The 18310-nt window shown below is 38.6% G+C and overlaps 1 protein-coding gene across 1 annotated transcript; it reads left to right on the forward strand.

The window, feature by feature from the left end:
* The first annotated feature begins 2125 nt into the window (after window positions 1–2125).
* LOC119732301 (plexin-B-like) lies at window positions 2126–16531 on the forward strand. Its single transcript, XM_038205760.1, has 20 exons — window positions 2126–3240; window positions 4994–5182; window positions 5570–5695; window positions 5916–6031; window positions 6207–6339; window positions 6701–6860; window positions 7801–7897; window positions 8968–9085; window positions 9639–9770; window positions 9992–10087; window positions 10331–10436; window positions 11032–11225; window positions 11431–11585; window positions 11949–12066; window positions 12783–12919; window positions 13109–13279; window positions 13836–13935; window positions 15096–15272; window positions 15780–16002; window positions 16494–16531. Exons 1-20 carry the CDS (start codon window positions 2140–2142, stop codon window positions 16529–16531), a joined length of 3687 nt encoding a protein of 1228 aa, XP_038061688.1. The 5' UTR covers window positions 2126–2139.
* The last annotated feature ends 1779 nt before the right edge of the window (window positions 16532–18310 follow it).

Consider the following 18310-nt stretch of genomic DNA (forward strand, 5'->3'; position numbering starts at 1 on the left):
ACAAGGTGAAACAGGAAGTAGCTGCTCCTGGGGAAGGGCGCCCCTAGCGTTGGAGGTAGAAAGCATATTTGCATCATGCACTTATTCTCTACATAGTACCATTATTTGAAATGATTCAATTGACATCAGATTAACAGTAGCTGAAGAGGAATATTGATTGGTGCGTGAAATCTATTTTATCACACCCTATAAAAGAAACTTAACTGGTGCTTCTCCTCTGTATCTTTTTACTATGGGGAATCTGTATGCATTCTGATTTTCTCTTACACTTACTGCCTTAAAATTCTGTCCATTACCATTATCATTAATGCTGAAGTGCAAGCCTAGTTATGCAGCACGTTTGACTTGACTATTGGTTAAGTATAATACAAGGCATCGTGCAGAAATATGCAGATAACAAGCTTAGGTTCCATACTGGCTGGTTCAGTAAACTGAGCACCCTGGATCAACTCGTGCAAAGATCCAATTAGAAGGTAACTACGACCATTATAGTTGTCGATCAGCAGATATCCACCAACTTTTTATAGTTAAAAAGATTTAATATCAATACCAAACCAGTCAGATACTTAGTCACATTCACAAGGCTTGAGTTGATTTTTCCTCATTAAAAAGGTCGTGCTTTTTAAATGTTTTCCCAAGACTTTGCTACAATTTAACAGAACCTTACAAAATGTAATAACACTTTAAAGCATTTTTTTCAAAATGCCAACTCTAAATTAATAATTGAGTCTGTTTTGTTCGTCTTGCATGCAGCTCCTGGATGAAATCGAAAACAACGAGCGATGCAACGACGAGGTTTGTTTGTTTGTTTGCTGGGGTGTTGGGGTGTTTGTTTGTTTGTTTGTTGGTTGTTCGGTTGGCTGACTTTGTTGGTTGACCTACTAGCTGGCTGAATGGATGATTCTAAGGTTGGTCGGTTGAATGTTTCGAGAATGATGAGAAAATATACTGATTAATCAAGAGTATATTCGTGTGCGTTCATTTTCTTTTCCATTTTATCTATTATGTGTTATGTGATAATATTTTATTTGAATTGTCGATGGTCATGATGCCATTACATCGCGAGATGTTCTTCCGAGTTACAGACTTATTTAGTGACATTCCATGCGCTCCCAAATTAACGTGTTACATGTAATATCAACAACGAAATAAAGTAAGGCCTGACAAAATGTTATAATACTCTTGTATTTCTTTTCCTGATCTGCTTATTTGTTTTTGTCATAGTTGACGTCTGCTTCAAATCGCTTGAACTTTATTCTGTGGCCTGCCTCTTTGCCCGAATCACAATACACTTACATGTACTACATTATTTCTTTCCAGTTTGGCAATTTCACAACTACCCTAGCCCTGCTACTTTTTTTAACTTATTCATTTCCGCCTCAGTATAATAGGTCTTGTAAGCGTGTACAGCGTTAGGGCTGCGTTAGTTTGGTTTTGGAAAAGAGCTCCGGGTCATAGGTTTGTTCGCTTGATGACACAAGTTCAAGGTAGATTGTAGCTCCCGTGCGGGAGCGCTAGCTTTCTAAATTTGCATACCAATGCATATGCCTATATATACCAAGGGCTGCTTTCGCCCTGTTGTATTTGTGCGGATGTGAGTACTCCGTGTGGGTGACAAATATTTCTTCTTGTACTGGCAGGAACCGAGTGCGGTGAGAATACAGGCAAGCATATGGGAGGCATAATACGATAGCATAATATTCATGGAATCTAGACCTATATTATTTGATATCCGTAATAGACGTTATAAATAAGGAGCTCGCTTATATTAGTTTATTGGCAACGCCAATAAAAGGATATGTAGTCTTATATGTAAATCATTCTTGTTAGTCTGTAAATATACACATAAATATGGGCATGACTGAAAAACTTTGATTGAAATTAACATTATTGAATTTTGACTACAAATACATCTTATTCCTCTTAATGTCTACGACTTTATCTGATACAGACATCCACTTAAACAAGGTTATTATTATTCTTTTACAGTCTTTAAAAAAAGATAACTTTGGTTAAATACAATTTTCATTCTTTTGTTCTTCCTTTTATTAATGCACAGAATTCAATTCAATAGCTGCGGATCCTCACTCTACGGTCTGGTATTTTAAATCCAGTTGAGATCAGAAGGAGGCAAGAGCCATGGCAACCAGAGGCAGAGCTAAACCAATCTTGATCTTGGCATTTCAACTGCTTCTCATTGGTGGCTTAGTCCCGTCTGTTTGCATGGAGTGGAGTGGAACAGGAACGCTTGCAGACTACGAAGTAGCCTCCTTTGACAATCCCATCGAGAAAACAGTAACGGTGACAACTCAGCTGGATCATTTTGCTGTGCAACCAGAAACGGGAGACGTGTACGTCGGCGCAGTGAATTACCTGTATAAACTGAACAAGGAGTTGAAACAGGTCACTAATGTTAGCACATGCTCGGAAGACACTTGCTTGAGTTACAATAAGGTTCTGGCGTTGCATGCTAGTATGCTTATCACTTGTGGCAGTACAGATCAGTGCCAGTTGAGAAGGCTGGATGATCTAGAAGGTGATGGAAGAAGCAGGAGTGGCCAAGTTGTAGCATTTGGTACGAAATCAACAGCAAGTATCATTGTGGATAGCCCAAGCCCTCCAAGACTGTATATCGCAAATACTTATTCTACTGAGAGAGACTATCTGAACATTCGACCTATTGCAAGACGCGGGGTTCCAAGTGGCCCAGGGTTCATGTTTGCCGATAATGGGACAGATGCAGTTCAATTCACAAGTGGCTATACAGCCGGTAGCAATCCATTTCCCATCAGTTATGTCAGTGTGTTTAATTGGAAAGGGTTCACCTACTTTGCCACTTTCCAAAAGGAAGATTTGGCACCATTAAGTGATCATGTTTCAAAACTAACCCGCCTCTGCCACAATACCGACAATGTTCGCTCTTACACAGAGATTCTCATTCAGTGCAGAGGAACCAGTGGCATGTTCAGTTTGATACAGGCTGCTCATGTTGGCCCAGCAGGCCCACATTTGGCCGAGTCATTAGCATTGGAAGAAGGTGATCAGGTGTTATATGCTGTGTTTGCAAGGGACCAAGCTGGAACCAGTAATAATCCAGTTCCCACGGCTGACTCTGCACTGTGTGTTTACAAGATGAGAGACATTGAAGCTGCATTCACCGAGGCTGTCAGGGGATGTATTCAGGATGGAAATAATGACTTTGAAATAGGCATATTCTTGGGAACAAGCTGTAGTAGCCAGGTACATTATTTAATTGAGGTTTACTGCAATATTAGTTATCCCACTAGCGCGAGTGGAACACGGAATAATGTAGTGCACCGTCGAGTGGTATGTGGGACACAAGATGCACTACATTTTTGTTTTTCGCGAGTAGGATAACGAGTTTATTTTCAAGCAAACTTGACCCACATTAAGATGGAACGCGCACGAGTTAACACAAACTTTTCAGCGGTTATTCTTTAAGACATAGTGTATGCTTAGAAATAGCGCTATACAAGAATAAGCTATTTTTATGCTGTGTTTGCAAGGGACCAAGCTGGAACCAGACCTAATCCAGTTCCACAGCAGACTAGTTCACTGCAACAATTCACATGTAATACATTTTGAATTTAGAAGTGCATATTACTGGAGATTGAGGCCTAGTGGGGTTCGTGAGTGAGTCATGATCAGAGGGGTTCGAATCCAGCTGCTGGTCACACATTGTGTCCTTGGGCAGGCCACTTCACTCCTAATTGCCTCTCTCCATCCAGGAGTATAAATGGGTACCGGCATTAGCTGGGAGTAACCTGCGATGGACTAGCATCCCATCCAGGGGGAGTAGCAATATTCGTTTCATGCTTCTGAAACCGGAGATAAACGCCGGCCTGATGGGCCACACTGGCTCGTGACAGACATTACTTACTTTACCATGTTACTAAAACCTTGAGTCTACATACTCAAACTACCTAAAGCAAGCTTTAATTGTCTTCACTGAGTCTTCTTTGGTTTATTCATGCTGACATTAACATTCATTAATTAAATTTGGATAAACTTGTTTTAAGATGGATACACTGAAATGTCAGCATAGGGGGTCAAGAGAAGGCAAGGGCTTTTATTCCTCCCTCTATCCCGTCTCCTATGTCACCCTTGTTGTATTACATTACAATAACATTAACATTATTAAACATAAAAGTACAAGGTAAGGACAGGACACTTATTACAAGACTACAATTAACAACACAATACAATGAAAAACAACAGGAGATCAGACCATAACAAAGGATTGAAGTATACAAAGTTTGTCATCAGATTGATTTTGAGGTTTTGTGTGAAAATACATTTAGGGACGCCGACAATCTTATGGTATCTGTAAGGCTATTTCAGAATTTGATGCCGCGTTGTAAGGCCAAAAAAAAAAAAAAAAAGACTCCGGTTTCTGGTATGCGCGCGCGTCGCCGTAGCCATGCGCGTCGGCAAAATGAAAAAGTTTTTTTTTCAATACAAGATGATGTCTCAAAACCGCCAAACTCACTGGTTTGACTGGAATCCTGCTGCTGCACAATTTTAACGTGTTTTTAGATGGGGTTATGATCGAGAATAAGCTTTATGTGGCCTGTCTGGACTCCCATATATTTGCACTAAGTTTAGTCGGGCACCATTTGCAGTCATCAGCAGTCATTTGCAAAAAAACAGGTAAAAAAAAAAAAAGCCGCGTCGCCGCACCACTTTTGGGGCAAGCTCCATACCAGAAACCGGAGATTTTTTTTTTGGCCTAATGGTCCATTTTTAAACAAAGTGGGTCGATTATGGGTTTTGAAAGAGATTATTTCGAGATGAACTTCTCGTTGAATACGAATGAACACCGGCGGAAAATAAAATGTATGAACGTATACAGGTATAGGATCAGGTCATTCATAAGTGTTAACATAATTTCCCCAGATTTAGAGGTGGAGTGGACAAATGTGTGTGAATGTAGAAAATATGGAAAGGTAATTCAGTTCTGTTTATTTTCTAGACAACTGTCAGCCCAGGGCCGTATCTCTGCAATACAGGGAACAATTACCGATATGCCACTGGGATAACTCCAGTTGTTGGCGCACCAGTCGTACATCTGCTAGGCCATTTAGCGTCGTCCATTATCACCAGCACTGAACTCAACCACACCGTGGCTTTCATCGGAACAACAGAAGGGCAACTCTTGAAGGTATTTGTCACCCAAAAGTTACTGTCTGTATTAATGGCTGCTAAGTAAGATCGCGCTTTTGCGTCTTGATAAATGATCAAATTTGTTTGCAAGCACATATAACTTTGTATGAGCAATACAGTCAATATCATACAAACAGAATACATCAGAATCTCTGTGATAAAGGGTTCGCTTTCTCTGTACCCTGCAATCAATCATTGTGTTGATGGATTAAACTGACACCTTCCCTTCTTCACCGACAATCAGAAATGTACAATTTTATTGCCTTTGTAATCTTAAGGAAACGATGTAACAGATGATATACTCCAGATAAGTATACCAAAGACTGCTGTTCCGCCTTATATTTTTTTAAGGAGTACACTAATAAATGTGTATCTTATTCGACAGGTGCACGTTGAGGATGTTTCTTTTGCCAGATTGTATGAACAGGTAACACTTGATTATAATCCAGTGATGAGAGATGTCATGCTCAACGAAACAACAGCCGAGATTTATATACTTACAGAACAAAAGGTAAACAACATTTAAAAGTTAAATATTATTGAAGTAACTTTGTTTGAAACCTGCAAGTCTTAAAAGGAATGTAATAAACAAAAGAGAATTCCAGTTAAGAGTAATGGTCACCTGCAAAACTTTTAGTGTGAAACAGGCTTCATTGTCCAATTGTAATGATTTGCATACTTAGATACCTTAAATGCCTGGTCTTAAGTTAAATGTAATTATTTCTTATCAGTTGATCAAGATGCGTGCTGAGAATTGTGGTCAGTACACAACCTGTGAGATGTGTAATGGGACTGATGCAGGGAATGATGGAGACCCATACTGTGGATGGTGCACTCTGGAAAGAAGGTAAATCACATGGAATGTTGTTCTTTCTTTTAGGTTTTAGTAGAACATGCAACAATGTCAGTCCATCTTTAGTCAGTTACTGTTGGACACAAAGCTAGACTTGTTTGATGACTTATATGATTTCTTTTTACAAAGAGCTCATCGGAGTAACTGAAATCTAATTTTCCCTTCAAAGGTGTGCAAGGTACACTGAATGTCCACTGTATGATGTGTCAACACGTTGGCTTGCCTACAATGATGTGCAATGCATTGAGATAACTAATGTCACTCCAGATGACGTTTTACCGGTCACTTTCGCTGACCAACAGGTAGGCCTACAAATTCAAGTTACCAAAAACATCATAGACAGGGAATGTTTTGAAAACACTGAGTGTGCGAAGAAAAAAGTAAATGCAAAAAAGTTTGCAAAATGCATCAGCAGATAAGAATTCTGAAGAAGAGGATCCCAGACTGAGATGACCTTTATATTATTGGGATTTTGGAAAGCAGTCTCAAACATGTTATAGGGTTGGGTGCTGTGATATGTCAGTCTGCTGTTCATTAACTTTATGACAATTCCAAGCATTCCATACTGCAGTGTTTAAGAAACAAAACTGTGAAATTAAAACATGCACAGCACATTATGAATTATTTAATATATAATTAATGTGATTCCCAACATCTCCCTAGATAACGTTGACAGTGCAGCAGTTACCAGATCTGCCTGATGGCGAGCATTATGTGTGTAGGTTTGGTGATCAGTTCAGCAGCCAAGCAACCAACTACAATGGAGATAGCTTCAATTGCAGGACACCACCAGCAAACAACATACCTGCAATACAGACTGGAGGTAAGGATTGAAGAGGCAGAGCCCAATTACTTCATCAGTGGATGATGGGGACAAGTAAAGGGGCAGAGGATGATATACTGCATACTCAAAAAGACATGTAGATTCTTGCTGTAGGCCAATTTGGGTCACTCAGTATGCCCGTAGGTATTGCGCCTCATCATTAGAAATAACTACCATATATTTCGCCCTAAATACAACGTGTGGAACATAGCATTATTCCTCATCCGATTCATGGTTTGGCCTACATTATTCTCTTTCTGAAGGTGTTCTCAATCTCACAGGCCTATCTCGGAAAAAATACCCCTTCCTTGTCTCCAAATATTCTAGCACCACCGCCAAATTGTTCTATAAATGCTATAGCGGTCAGATAGGTTCAGTGTCTTTGTTATGAAAATTATACTTGGAAATTGAGCCAGAATTTAGCAAACTTCCCTTTAATAGGCGGGGTAGGTAGCTAGCGAGTAGCCCGCCCAAAAGTTAAGCTTTCAACACACAGTTCATGTTATGAAAATCTCGTCAAATTATGTTACCACACTGGACAAACGAACGCACCATGAACTACACGTGCCTACATTTGAAAGTTGCATTAGAAGTGGTTGTTTGTGTCCGTCCCCGCTACTCCAGTAATTTTGGAAGCAAAACAATAGCCTTTCATATATTAAATTGACGAGTAACAAAGTGCAGTCACTGCCCTTTGCTTATTCAATGAAAATTGAGAGGGAATCTTTCTATGAAAGGAGCAAAAAAAAAAACCTGTTTGCTCGAGATCTTCGACCTCCAGGAACGTCCATCAGTTCAGAAATTAAGAACAGTTATTGAGTTCATCGTAAGACATTCATCATAAAACAAAATAATTGCAGCAATTGGATTTTAGATTCACATTAATAACGCTACTATTTTAGCTATTTTTTTGTGATACGTATTGTTGATTTATTCAAAGATCACGTGAACGTTTCTCTGAGCGTTATGTCTACAGAGACAACTGTGGACTTTGTTCATAAAGACATCATTTTCTACGAATGTGACATCCACAAAACGTAAGTAGCTGCATTCATTGGAATTTGGTATAGCGCCCTCTAGAGTAGACATTTGATGATTATAATTGGTTTTATTTGATGATATTAACCCCGTGTGTGTGTTTGTAACAAATGTTAAAGGATATTTTTTTTTCAAAAAGTACTGTTTTGACCGAACTTTATAAAGCGCTGTCTTTTGGTCACCGCATCGTAACCAAATGACTTCACATTAAAGATAACCGGCCACCAGTATTCCTGCCAAATTTAAGAAAATCGGCGAATGAACATGGAAATTAGGGTTGGGAACAATGTACCTCCCTCGATCGGTCCTGAGAAGAACCGATAATAACCCGGTCCTGACAGGGTAAATTTACATTTCTTTCCTAATTGTGTATTTGGCACACAAATCAGAGGATTTCACGGCTTATCCTCCTTTTCAAAAGTGAGAGGCGGGACATATCCTCCTTATCACCAATGGGATTTACTACCGTGCTTATTTTGTAACAAAAAGAAAAGGAGACCCCAATAGCAGGACCAATTTGTTAATAAAGTTCTGCGTGTAGCACTTTCAAAATCTAGGATATAAAAGCCATATTCATAAGCTTTATTTTAGTACAAACATCTTTCAAATCAATTATGTACTTTTTAAGTTACGGAATATTAAACACAACCACCGTTTTAAAGTTCTGTCCACAGGTAACAAAAGGTCAGTGTTTTTAGCAAAACGAAAACATTTCACATAGGGATGTTGTGTATTGTTTTCGTTTTGCTGAAAGAACATTTTTTTGTGATCCATGGACAGAACTTTAAAACGGCGGTCGTGTTTAAAATTCCGTAACTTAAAAGGTACAAGAGTGATTTGAATGATTCTTGTACTAAAATAAAGATTATTAATTGGGCTTTAATATCCTAGATTTTAAAAGTTCTTAATGTAGAACTTCATTAACAAATTGGTCCTGCCATTTGAGTTTCCTTTTTTTGTAACCACCCTGTAGTATACTTATTCTAAAAGGGTATGACCCTACATTACGAAAAGTGAATGATTCAATGAAACTCACTAATAATCTTATCTGTTTGTCTTTTAATTTCAGATGTGTATCTTGTGTTGGAAGTGACTGGGCCTGTAATTGGTGTTTGTTTGACAACAAATGTACTCATGATAATTCCCACTGCTCCAAACCAAATGAGATCTTTGTAACCGGACAAAATGTAAGTATACCTGATGTTTTGCGTATCTTTAGGTTAAGTGCGTTTGCAACATGCAGCAGCATGAAAGTCACTTTGACAAAACTGATTATTTCATGTCAAGGAAGAGCAAACTATAGCCTTTTTGTACACATTCAGGGGCAGCGGAACGCTTTTCAAACTTGGGGGCAACACCAAAAAAGGCTGTCACTTGCTTAGAAAAAGGGGCACCTCCCGTCGGTGTAAAAGTGGAGGAAAAGAATATGGTCCCGTTTATTTCGCTATAAAAACTATATGACGAAGAACAAATTATGAATACGTTGTCCATCTTGCTTTTTGTGTTTCTTTTACCTAGTTATGTGGAGAGACATTTGTTTTATCGCGAGAGGGGCACTGTTGCTATTGATGGGAAGTTCAGCGGCCATATTCGCGTGAAAAACACTATTATTTTTAGGAGCCAGCGAGCGGGGCAATAAAAATGTATATACTTTGATGCGATACTCTGAAATATAATTTTATACCCTTTCATGGCTGTTAGATCGATCTTAGGACTATCACACTGTTTTTTTTCCCCCAGAGTCACGGAACGTCTATGAAAGGTCCTGACGCATGTCCCCAGCTCCAACCACAGAACCATGAAGTGCTGATCCCTAATGACATGAACAGAGAAGTAACTGTTGACGTGTCCAATTTGCCACGTCAAGCACTGGTCAGTTGTTTTTTGTCTTCTTAGTTAATAACCAAATCTCATCATATGTCAATCCGACAGCAATAGGAATATTCAATTTTATCGATGCTGCAGCTATAGGATGCCTGTCTGTTCCATTTATTTTCTCCTCACTTAATTCTTCCATACACAGTCTAGCTGGTACAAGTTGGAGTTGCTTCACCCTATTTTATTTCATCCTTGCATAACACTTTCTTTTTCAGATATCCAGATACCAATGTAGTCTTGACATTGAGGGAATGGATCAGTACGTAGATGCAACCCGAGAGGATGCCACTGTGACCTGTTACCTAAAATCAGTGAGCAGTGCATTTTACCGATGACTTTTACCAATGAGTTGACCCATATTGGCAGTCTTTTGAATTTTTGCTGGTAGATAATTGAGACGTACGTGCCTATTGTGACCATCATTTTTGTCTCTGTTCCGATTGCTAGCTTATTTGGTATAAATTCCTATCACATTTTTGAAACTTCTGTTTAAGTAATAATCCAATAATCTCAAATACTGTTCGTCTCATGGGGTATTTTTGATACATCCACAGGTTAAATATTCGACTAGTCAGCAGGAGTTGAACGTAACACTGTCATTGTGGTGGACAGACATGAATAACAACATACACCGTCTAGATGACAGACATGTGTTCAAAGGTCAGTTTAAAGGTCTTTGTTATGTAGTTTATGGCATATTGGGTCATCAAGGTTTGGCTGTTCAACTCGGCTATGAAGCACATAAAACGATAAATATAATTTGTTTGTTCGTGATTTTATATTCCGTATAATATGTTCCGTGGACACGTTTGGTCTAACGGTGGAGCACAGGATTCATGATCAAGAGGTTGTGAGTTCAAGCCCCATCATGGCCATGCGTGTTGTACCCTTGAGTAAGGTGCTTTACCTCAATTACTCCTCTCAACCCAGGTGTTAAATGGGTACCAGCATTATTCAATGCTGGGAAGGTAACAGACTCGCTGTGGAGGAGGTGTGGCGATCCCCCCACAGCAGCATATGAGTCTTGCCCAATCGCTAAAGAGAGATGGGCACTCCGTTCCTGTGAAAACAGGTTCGTTCCTTTACCTTTTACCTTTATTACCAAACACAAGCAAATATGGAATCAACTGATCCGAAGCTGGTAATCAATATAAATGTAATGAAAGACAGTTAGGAGCTTCGTGATTTCAGAATATTCCAGCTTTAGGAAATATGAAATACCATTTAATGCAGACACCTGGTTGTGTCATTCTAGTGACTCTTTACAAGTGTGAGGTCTTGCGTCCTGACTGTAGCCGTTGCGTTTCTAACGAAACTACCCGTGCAGAGCTGGGATGCATGTGGTGTGGGGATACCTGTGGGGTATGGGATAGCGCTGCATGTTTGTCGACTGTTCAGAGTGTCTCAATGGATAATACCATCAACTGCCCCGATCCAGTTATATATGAGGTATGAGAAGTCGGACATTTTCACTGTAATTGAATAAATACATACATCACGATCTTCTGTCTTAAGTGGTATCCGGCATGCTTGATACCAGACCTTTTTAGAGGACGGACATCATGATTAGAACATTTTAAGCAATTGCATTTTAAACTCAATTAAAATGTGTGAACATGTTAACTAGGGAATTCTGGACTTAACGTTGTTACAGGTGCACCCATTGTTTGGACCTGATGAAGGCAATACGATAATTACTGTGATGGGCACGAATATGGGACGACGATTCAGTGACGTGCAAGAGGTCAGTGTTGGCGGCCAGACCTGTGACCTATATGGATTGGAGAGCTACTACCAAACCGGCGCCAGGTAATTGAATGCACATCACATTAAAGAATAATAAACCTCACATTAAATTGTAATAAACCTCTTTTAATAGAAACAGGTACATTTACTTGCACATCAAAGCACCAACATAAATGATAAGGAGGAGCAATTTGACAAAAAAGTCTCAATACCAAAGCATTTTTGTACCTAAAATAATATTCTTCCATCTTATTTTGAAAGAATAATTCTTTCAATATAAGATCGAAGAATATTATTTTTGGCACAGTTTGTAACACTTCAAAGGCAGATGACAACATTGGTTTATGCAAATTATACTTTTATTAATCATTCAAAATACGCTGTGGTCATTTTGGGGTTATTCTGATGCTATTTTTTAACTTACAGTGTGAAATGTAAGACTAGACCTAGTTATGATGCAAGACCGCAGCTTCTTCGAATGAGTCTTACTGGCGCAAATGGTGGATCGCAGTTAAGCCATGGATATGTTACGTTCCAGTACAAGGTACCCCTCTATAAATCTCACCACAAGTTTAGTGGGGTTTTTTTTGGGGGGGGGGAAATATTAAAGCATCCATGCAAATAATTTGTTTTATGCAATTCTTGAAAAGCACCTTTGTACCCCATTTAACCTCATTTGCAATTTTCATTTTGCCATTTGCAATGTTTTTTTGTGTGCCTCTTTGGTTTTTAAGCTAATGCGAATTTCCATAAAAAGGGGAAAAGTGTGATGTCATTTCAGGCAGAAACCTTACAGCTATTTCAGCTCAAAAAGTTGCCAGAGTTTGGGATATTTTGTTGTTGTAAATTTTGTTCTCTTTGGTGATTCGTAGTTGTGTTAGGACATAGCAGTTAAGTGGATGAGCAAACTTTTCCCTTAAATTTATGTTTTCAGTGAACACATTTTGGGATTCACAATTTGAACAGAAATCACCTAAAATGAACAGTGTCTTCCTGAAATGACATCACAGCAACAACGCCCTCAGTTGTCCGAAAAGCATGGACAATTTTAAATGTTTTAAGAAGTCTACTTTTCAATAAAATTTACGTAAATAGTTTTCATACATTTATGAATAGAAAAGGTACCTTACACAACATGTGTTCCTAAGAACAATTCATTTCATGACCCTTTAAGCAGATATTAAGTTTTATGATCGTGCGAGCTTCAAATTATTTCAAATTAATTATTGATAAATTCAACTATTTTTCTCTTTCATTCAGGACCCAGTATTAGCTGATTTTAGCCCGAAGATTGGCCCACAATCCGGCGGGACACGGGTGACAATCTCCGGTGAATCCCTTGATACCGGCAGAAATATTTATGTTTCCATCGGCAGTACACCTTGCTTGTTCGACAGGTATCGTGCCAGACGTTCGTGACTATTGAGTTTCATAAAAAAAAGTATCTTGGTAATATCTTACACTTCCTTAAGCCTTGCTCTCCATTAAAAAACGCACACTGTTGTATGTTAGAATATTTGTAATTAAAACAACAATTTTGATTCCAATGTCCATCTTGTGTGAATTAATAATCCATTTCCAACCAGGTCCCAGGTTAATGACAACAGCGTTATCTGCCAAACATCAGAGGTCAACCAGCTTGGTTCCTGGTCACTGTACATATTCTTTGACGGTGCCGTTCGGTTTTCTCAAGGGCAGTTTAGTTATACCCAAGATCCAACGGTGGAGGGAATCGAGCCTTCAACCAGCATCTTGGCGTAAGTCAAATGGGGTTATAATGATTGTTATAGAATTATATTGGTGTTGATTAAGCGTCTTGCAGGAAAACACAAAGTTGTCGTGCTAAAAAGCCTTGAGAGAGGTGTCTCGAATCTTATGTTGTCATATTGACAAGATACTTTATCACATAGTCTGTATTGACTGATTTAATGACAGACCATCTTCCAAAGGATTATAATTCTTATAAGTGAACATAATCGCTTTACACTCGCAAATTTTCCAGATGTTCAGCTGATGGCCTGATTGGGTTTTTGTAGGCTAAAAAAGGCGAGAATGTAACGCTTAAAGCATTCATTAATTATTCATTCACGATAATGTAAATGTTGATTTTGTGGCTTAGCCTTATCTTGGGATTTTAGGGAATGCCAAACACTTCAAGATTATTTTCCTGTACTCCATATTTTTATGCCGCTCTCCCTTCCCTCCGACTGAAGTCGTTCCATCTTTGCTGTACCACATGTCTTATACTCTGCTACTTTGTGAAAATTTCCTAACTACATTTATGTCAGTGAGAAGAATTTTCATTTTATTCAGGGGTGGGCGAAAGCTTCAAGTCAGGGGATCTGGTTTCTCAATCATACAACGACCTCAGATAATAGTTACCCTACAAAGCAACCAACGGGAATTTATTGAGGTAAGATATTAGCAAAAGACAAAATACATTAGTCACAAATTCGTGAACAGAACATTGCCAATCACAACCTCCCCCCCCCAAAAAAAAAAAATAATAAAAAATACAGGACTCTCTTATCCATTCTCCAACCCATGCATCTAAAGTTCCAAATTTTGTTTTAAAGATAACGTGTAAGTTCTACATTCAAGCTTTTTTTTTCAAATTCAATGAGTTTTTTTTATTCATTTGATTCTTGTTGTTTTTGTTGTGTTTTAATTTTTATGAATATTTATATGTGTTAATATTACTAACTTTCTTTCAGGATTGCAGCATAGAAAGTAACGACGTCATGTACTGCATCTCACCAAGCATTGAGCTTCCCAGCAATTTACTTTCTAACGATGCCTTTTTGAACACCTCTACGGGCTTCATCCTTGACGGCGTGACGGCCCTTCGTGCCTGGAGTTCGGATCCTACATGTAGTTTCTGTACATTGCTAGAGTATTATCAGAATCCTCGATATTTCTCTTTTGACGATCCTGCATATAAATATGAAGATGGGATTGCTCACAAGGATGGAGACACTTTGCTTCTTCGTGTAAGTTTGGAATTCGGAGTCACAGAATTATGGATGCATGACTTTTCAATTTAAGCATTTGGGTCTTTCTTTTTAGGTGTCTTGGTATGTCTTTTATGTGTCAATGGGATTATACCGTGTTATTATGGACAATCAAGTATTTTTCGGCCTTCTTTATACCAGTCGATATATAACAAAAGGCCTACGATGTGTTTAAAATTTCTCAGTAAATACACTGTTATTGCGGTTGTGTAAAAATCAAACGGTTGTGTACTATATGAACCTAGCAACCCGTTGTGTAAACTGTTGTTTACAAAACTTGTGTAAAATTTTACACAACTTGTTTAATTTTTTTACACAACTGGTTGCTAGGTTCATATAGTACACAACCGAAATAACAGTGTATGACCATTGGGAGGAATGAACATTGAAAAATATTGATAGGCACAATGAGCAATGAAGCAAAAGGGATTTTTTTAAGACAACACCATTCGACTGAATAGAGCTGAGTCGATAACAACTGATCAGATTTAAGAATGTGACAAATTATTAAAATGATTGGTACATTTTCATGTTCATTTCTCTGTTTTTTTTTTCTGAACAGGGAGACCTCCTTGATCTTGCAATAACCGCAACGGAAATCACTGTCTACATCGGGCGCGACGTTTGTTCCAATGTTACTCTTTCCAGTGAATTTTTGGGCTGCGTACTGCCGCAAACACAACCTGAAGCTGGCGATAATCTGGGCAAGAAAACTGACAAAAATCTCCCGTTTGTTCGGGTGAGAATTATTCTGTTATTATAATGGGAGTAGTTCGCCCACTGTATAGCGGTCAGAGCAGAAAACAATCATGCGAAATTGTATTATTTTTTTTTAAGTGCTGGTTATCCAATGATAATATTGATGTGACTTATTTGATGCCCCAAGTAATACCAAACTGTTTGTCAAATATTTAGAATGGGAATTATTTGCTAATTGTTGCAAGATTTGGGCACTTCAAAAAGATTAAAAGGGCTTGGCGATTTCCATAATTTAAAAACCCTTGTGTAATTAATATATATAAACGACTATAAAACGAGAGGAGTTATAGAACCATGTTCTCTTGTTATGAATCGCTATTCAAAATTTGTTTCAAAGGTTCTCAGAACATTATGAAAAAAAAAACATAATATAACCAAAAACAATCATCACTTAGGAAATAAACTTCATCATAATCTCAAGACTTATTTTCCAGTGCACTCACACCTTTTGGTATAAAACAAAAATATATGAATTGTTCTCGTGTAGGTGTTTCATGGCTCACACCTGGCTTTTGATATCGGCTACATCCGCTACCATAGTGCATCCATCACCGTTCTCGTGTGTGTAGTCAGTGTGGTGGTCCTCCTGATCTTTGTCATTGTCGCCATAGTGATTTACAGGAAAGCCAAGTCAGCTAGAAAAGAAGTTGAGGAGCGACGAACTGACTTGATCATGAAGAAGATTGAAAAGACCGAGGATATGATGGCAGGTTGGTGAAGTTCTGGTCATACATTTTCTTGTAAACTCTCAAAAGTGTAGATTATTTGATAATTGTGAATTATATACGGAACACATATAGGGGAGTCAGGTTGGCGTAGCAGTACTTTCCTGGCCTTCCACCGCTGTGATCCGGGATCGAATCCAGCCTGGGCCAATATGTGGATTGGGTTTTCAGTCCCTACCTGATTCCGTGGGTTTTCCCTGGAATAAAAAGATCTGGGCTTTTCCTCCCACCTCTAAAACTGTAATTTCTTCTCATTTTCGGGCTACAGTGCCTAGGGCACTTTTGAGGAATCCTTGGTTTTATTACCAGAAATAAATTTAAAAAAAATAAACACAATTACTTTTCAGTACTCCTTTAGTTTCTGTGTCATTACTTCGGATTTTGTTTGTGTAGTTACTATTGATGTTTATCATTTTCATAATGTTGAAACAGTGGAGATCATTCACGGTTTGCTTCTTATACTTTCATTTTCCCAGCATCTGGAGTCGTTGGGATGCAACAATCGGAGATGTAAGGCATGATGCCGAGTCTTCATTATTGAATGGAGGATAAGCTTATTATCTGTAATAAAAAAAGTTATCATTTTGCAAAGTTGTACCTGAAATCCCGTTTTTTTCTGAAACAGTTTCCTTTTCTAAATTTGGAGACTGAAAAGAGACACTTTACAGAAACTGTACCTGAGGGCCTACATTCCAAAACCTACACAGAATAGTCAATAATGTACACAGAATAATTAAAAGAGCCGTTTTAAAATTTATATATTTACACAGTAAACTTATATATTATTTGGTTGTCAGTTGGTTTGTTTGTTTGTCGGTTTGTCGGTTGGCTTAATTGTTGGTTGGCCTACTGGCTGACTGGATGGATGATTCGAGGGTTGGTCGGTTGAATGGTTGAGGAACGATGAGTTAATATTACAGATTACTCAGATGTATATTCACGTGCGTTCATTTTCTTTTGCATTTGTGTGTATTATGTGTTGTGTGATACTATTTCATTAGAATTGTCGAAGGTCATAATGCCATTACATCGCGTGATGTTCGTCCGAGTTACAGGCCTATTTAGTGACATTCCATGCGCTCCCAAATTAACGTGTTACATGCAGTGGCGTACGCAGGATTTTTTCAAGGGGGGTGTTTCAAAATTGGATGTCGTCATTTATGACGCTAGAAATGAAGATGGTACATCAGTGGGCTAAACTTTACGCTAAAATAAAAGTCAGGAGTTTGTGTTGGCGCCAGAAATAAAAGAGGGTATATTTGGACGGGTTAAACTCGAAGGGCCGGAAACCCACGACCATCAGTTATCTTTTTGAGCTAAAGCATAGTAAATCGGGAAAAAAAATGTTCTGTGTCTTTAGAGTATGATGAACATTATGAGTAAAGGGGTCAATATGGGCAGTCCCCTCCCTCAACAGCATTTAAACCAAAAAAAAGAAGAAATTCAAGAAAAAAAGTGACACGGGCTGCGGAAGTGCTATGATCTGTTCTTGTTATTGGCTAAAATCACTCAGCTTCGTCCTCTGGATTTCATGATTCTCATCCGTTGGGAATCTTTGTGTAAACCGCCCCCACCCCTAAGGCCAAACTTCAGATACAGGATACATATGCGCTCTGGTCACAGGAGCGGATTCAGACTGCCATTTGCCGGAGGGCCTACAATTATTGTAATGAAGGGTCCAGGACCTGCGAAGGCCTTGCGGCGTGGGGTCCGGGGCCCGCTTAAGGGCCCCGGAAAAATTTGGATTTAAGATGCTCTGTGGTGCAATCTGAGGCGATTCCTGGCCACTTCCACCGTTTAGAAAACGTTTTAAACATCGAAAATTCCATTTAAATTTGTTATTTTTTTTTTGGTTAATAAAGTTTGTTACGTACTCAAAGTTGAGAACCATGTTCCATCTCCGTATTTTTTCACAATTTTTTATTTTGGAAAGGGATTTATGCCACTTGTAGAGCCATTCGCTGCTGAAGGTAGAAAATGGTGGGGGCACCGCTAGGGTGAAATTATACCATAGAGGGAATTTGAATCCCGGGACATACCGTTATTTCGTTTTACCGTTTTGGATGTCCTCAAAAACAAATACAGTAAACGAATCATCGACCGTTTTGTCGTTTTACAGTGTTATAAAACGACAAGCGGTATTAAGATAAATACGGTTTCTCCGTTTTATAAGTTTAGTAAAATTCATTATAGCATAACGATCAATGATTTTTGTTTTACAGATTACACAAATACAGACTGTTTTTTTTATTCCAGTGTCGTGGTTAACAGTCCGTGGTGCATTTTGTGGCGG

Source organism: Patiria miniata, unplaced genomic scaffold (assembly GCF_015706575.1).
Source record: "Patiria miniata isolate m_02_andy unplaced genomic scaffold, ASM1570657v1 HiC_scaffold_24, whole genome shotgun sequence".
Taxonomy (NCBI): domain Eukaryota; kingdom Metazoa; phylum Echinodermata; class Asteroidea; order Valvatida; family Asterinidae; genus Patiria; species Patiria miniata.

Bases quoted from the DNA above. Each gene is read 5' to 3' on its own strand.
- LOC119732301 (XM_038205760.1), top strand. From the start codon at position 2,140: ATGGCAACCAGAGGCAGAGCTAAACCAATCTTGATCTTGGCATTTCAA. The intron at 11,586-11,948 runs GTAATTGAATGC...TTTAACTTACAG, and splicing joins TACTACCAAACCGGCGCCAG to TGTGAAATGTAAGACTAGAC. The intron at 13,280-13,835 runs GTAAGTCAAATG...CATTTTATTCAG, and splicing joins CCTTCAACCAGCATCTTGGC to GGGTGGGCGAAAGCTTCAAG.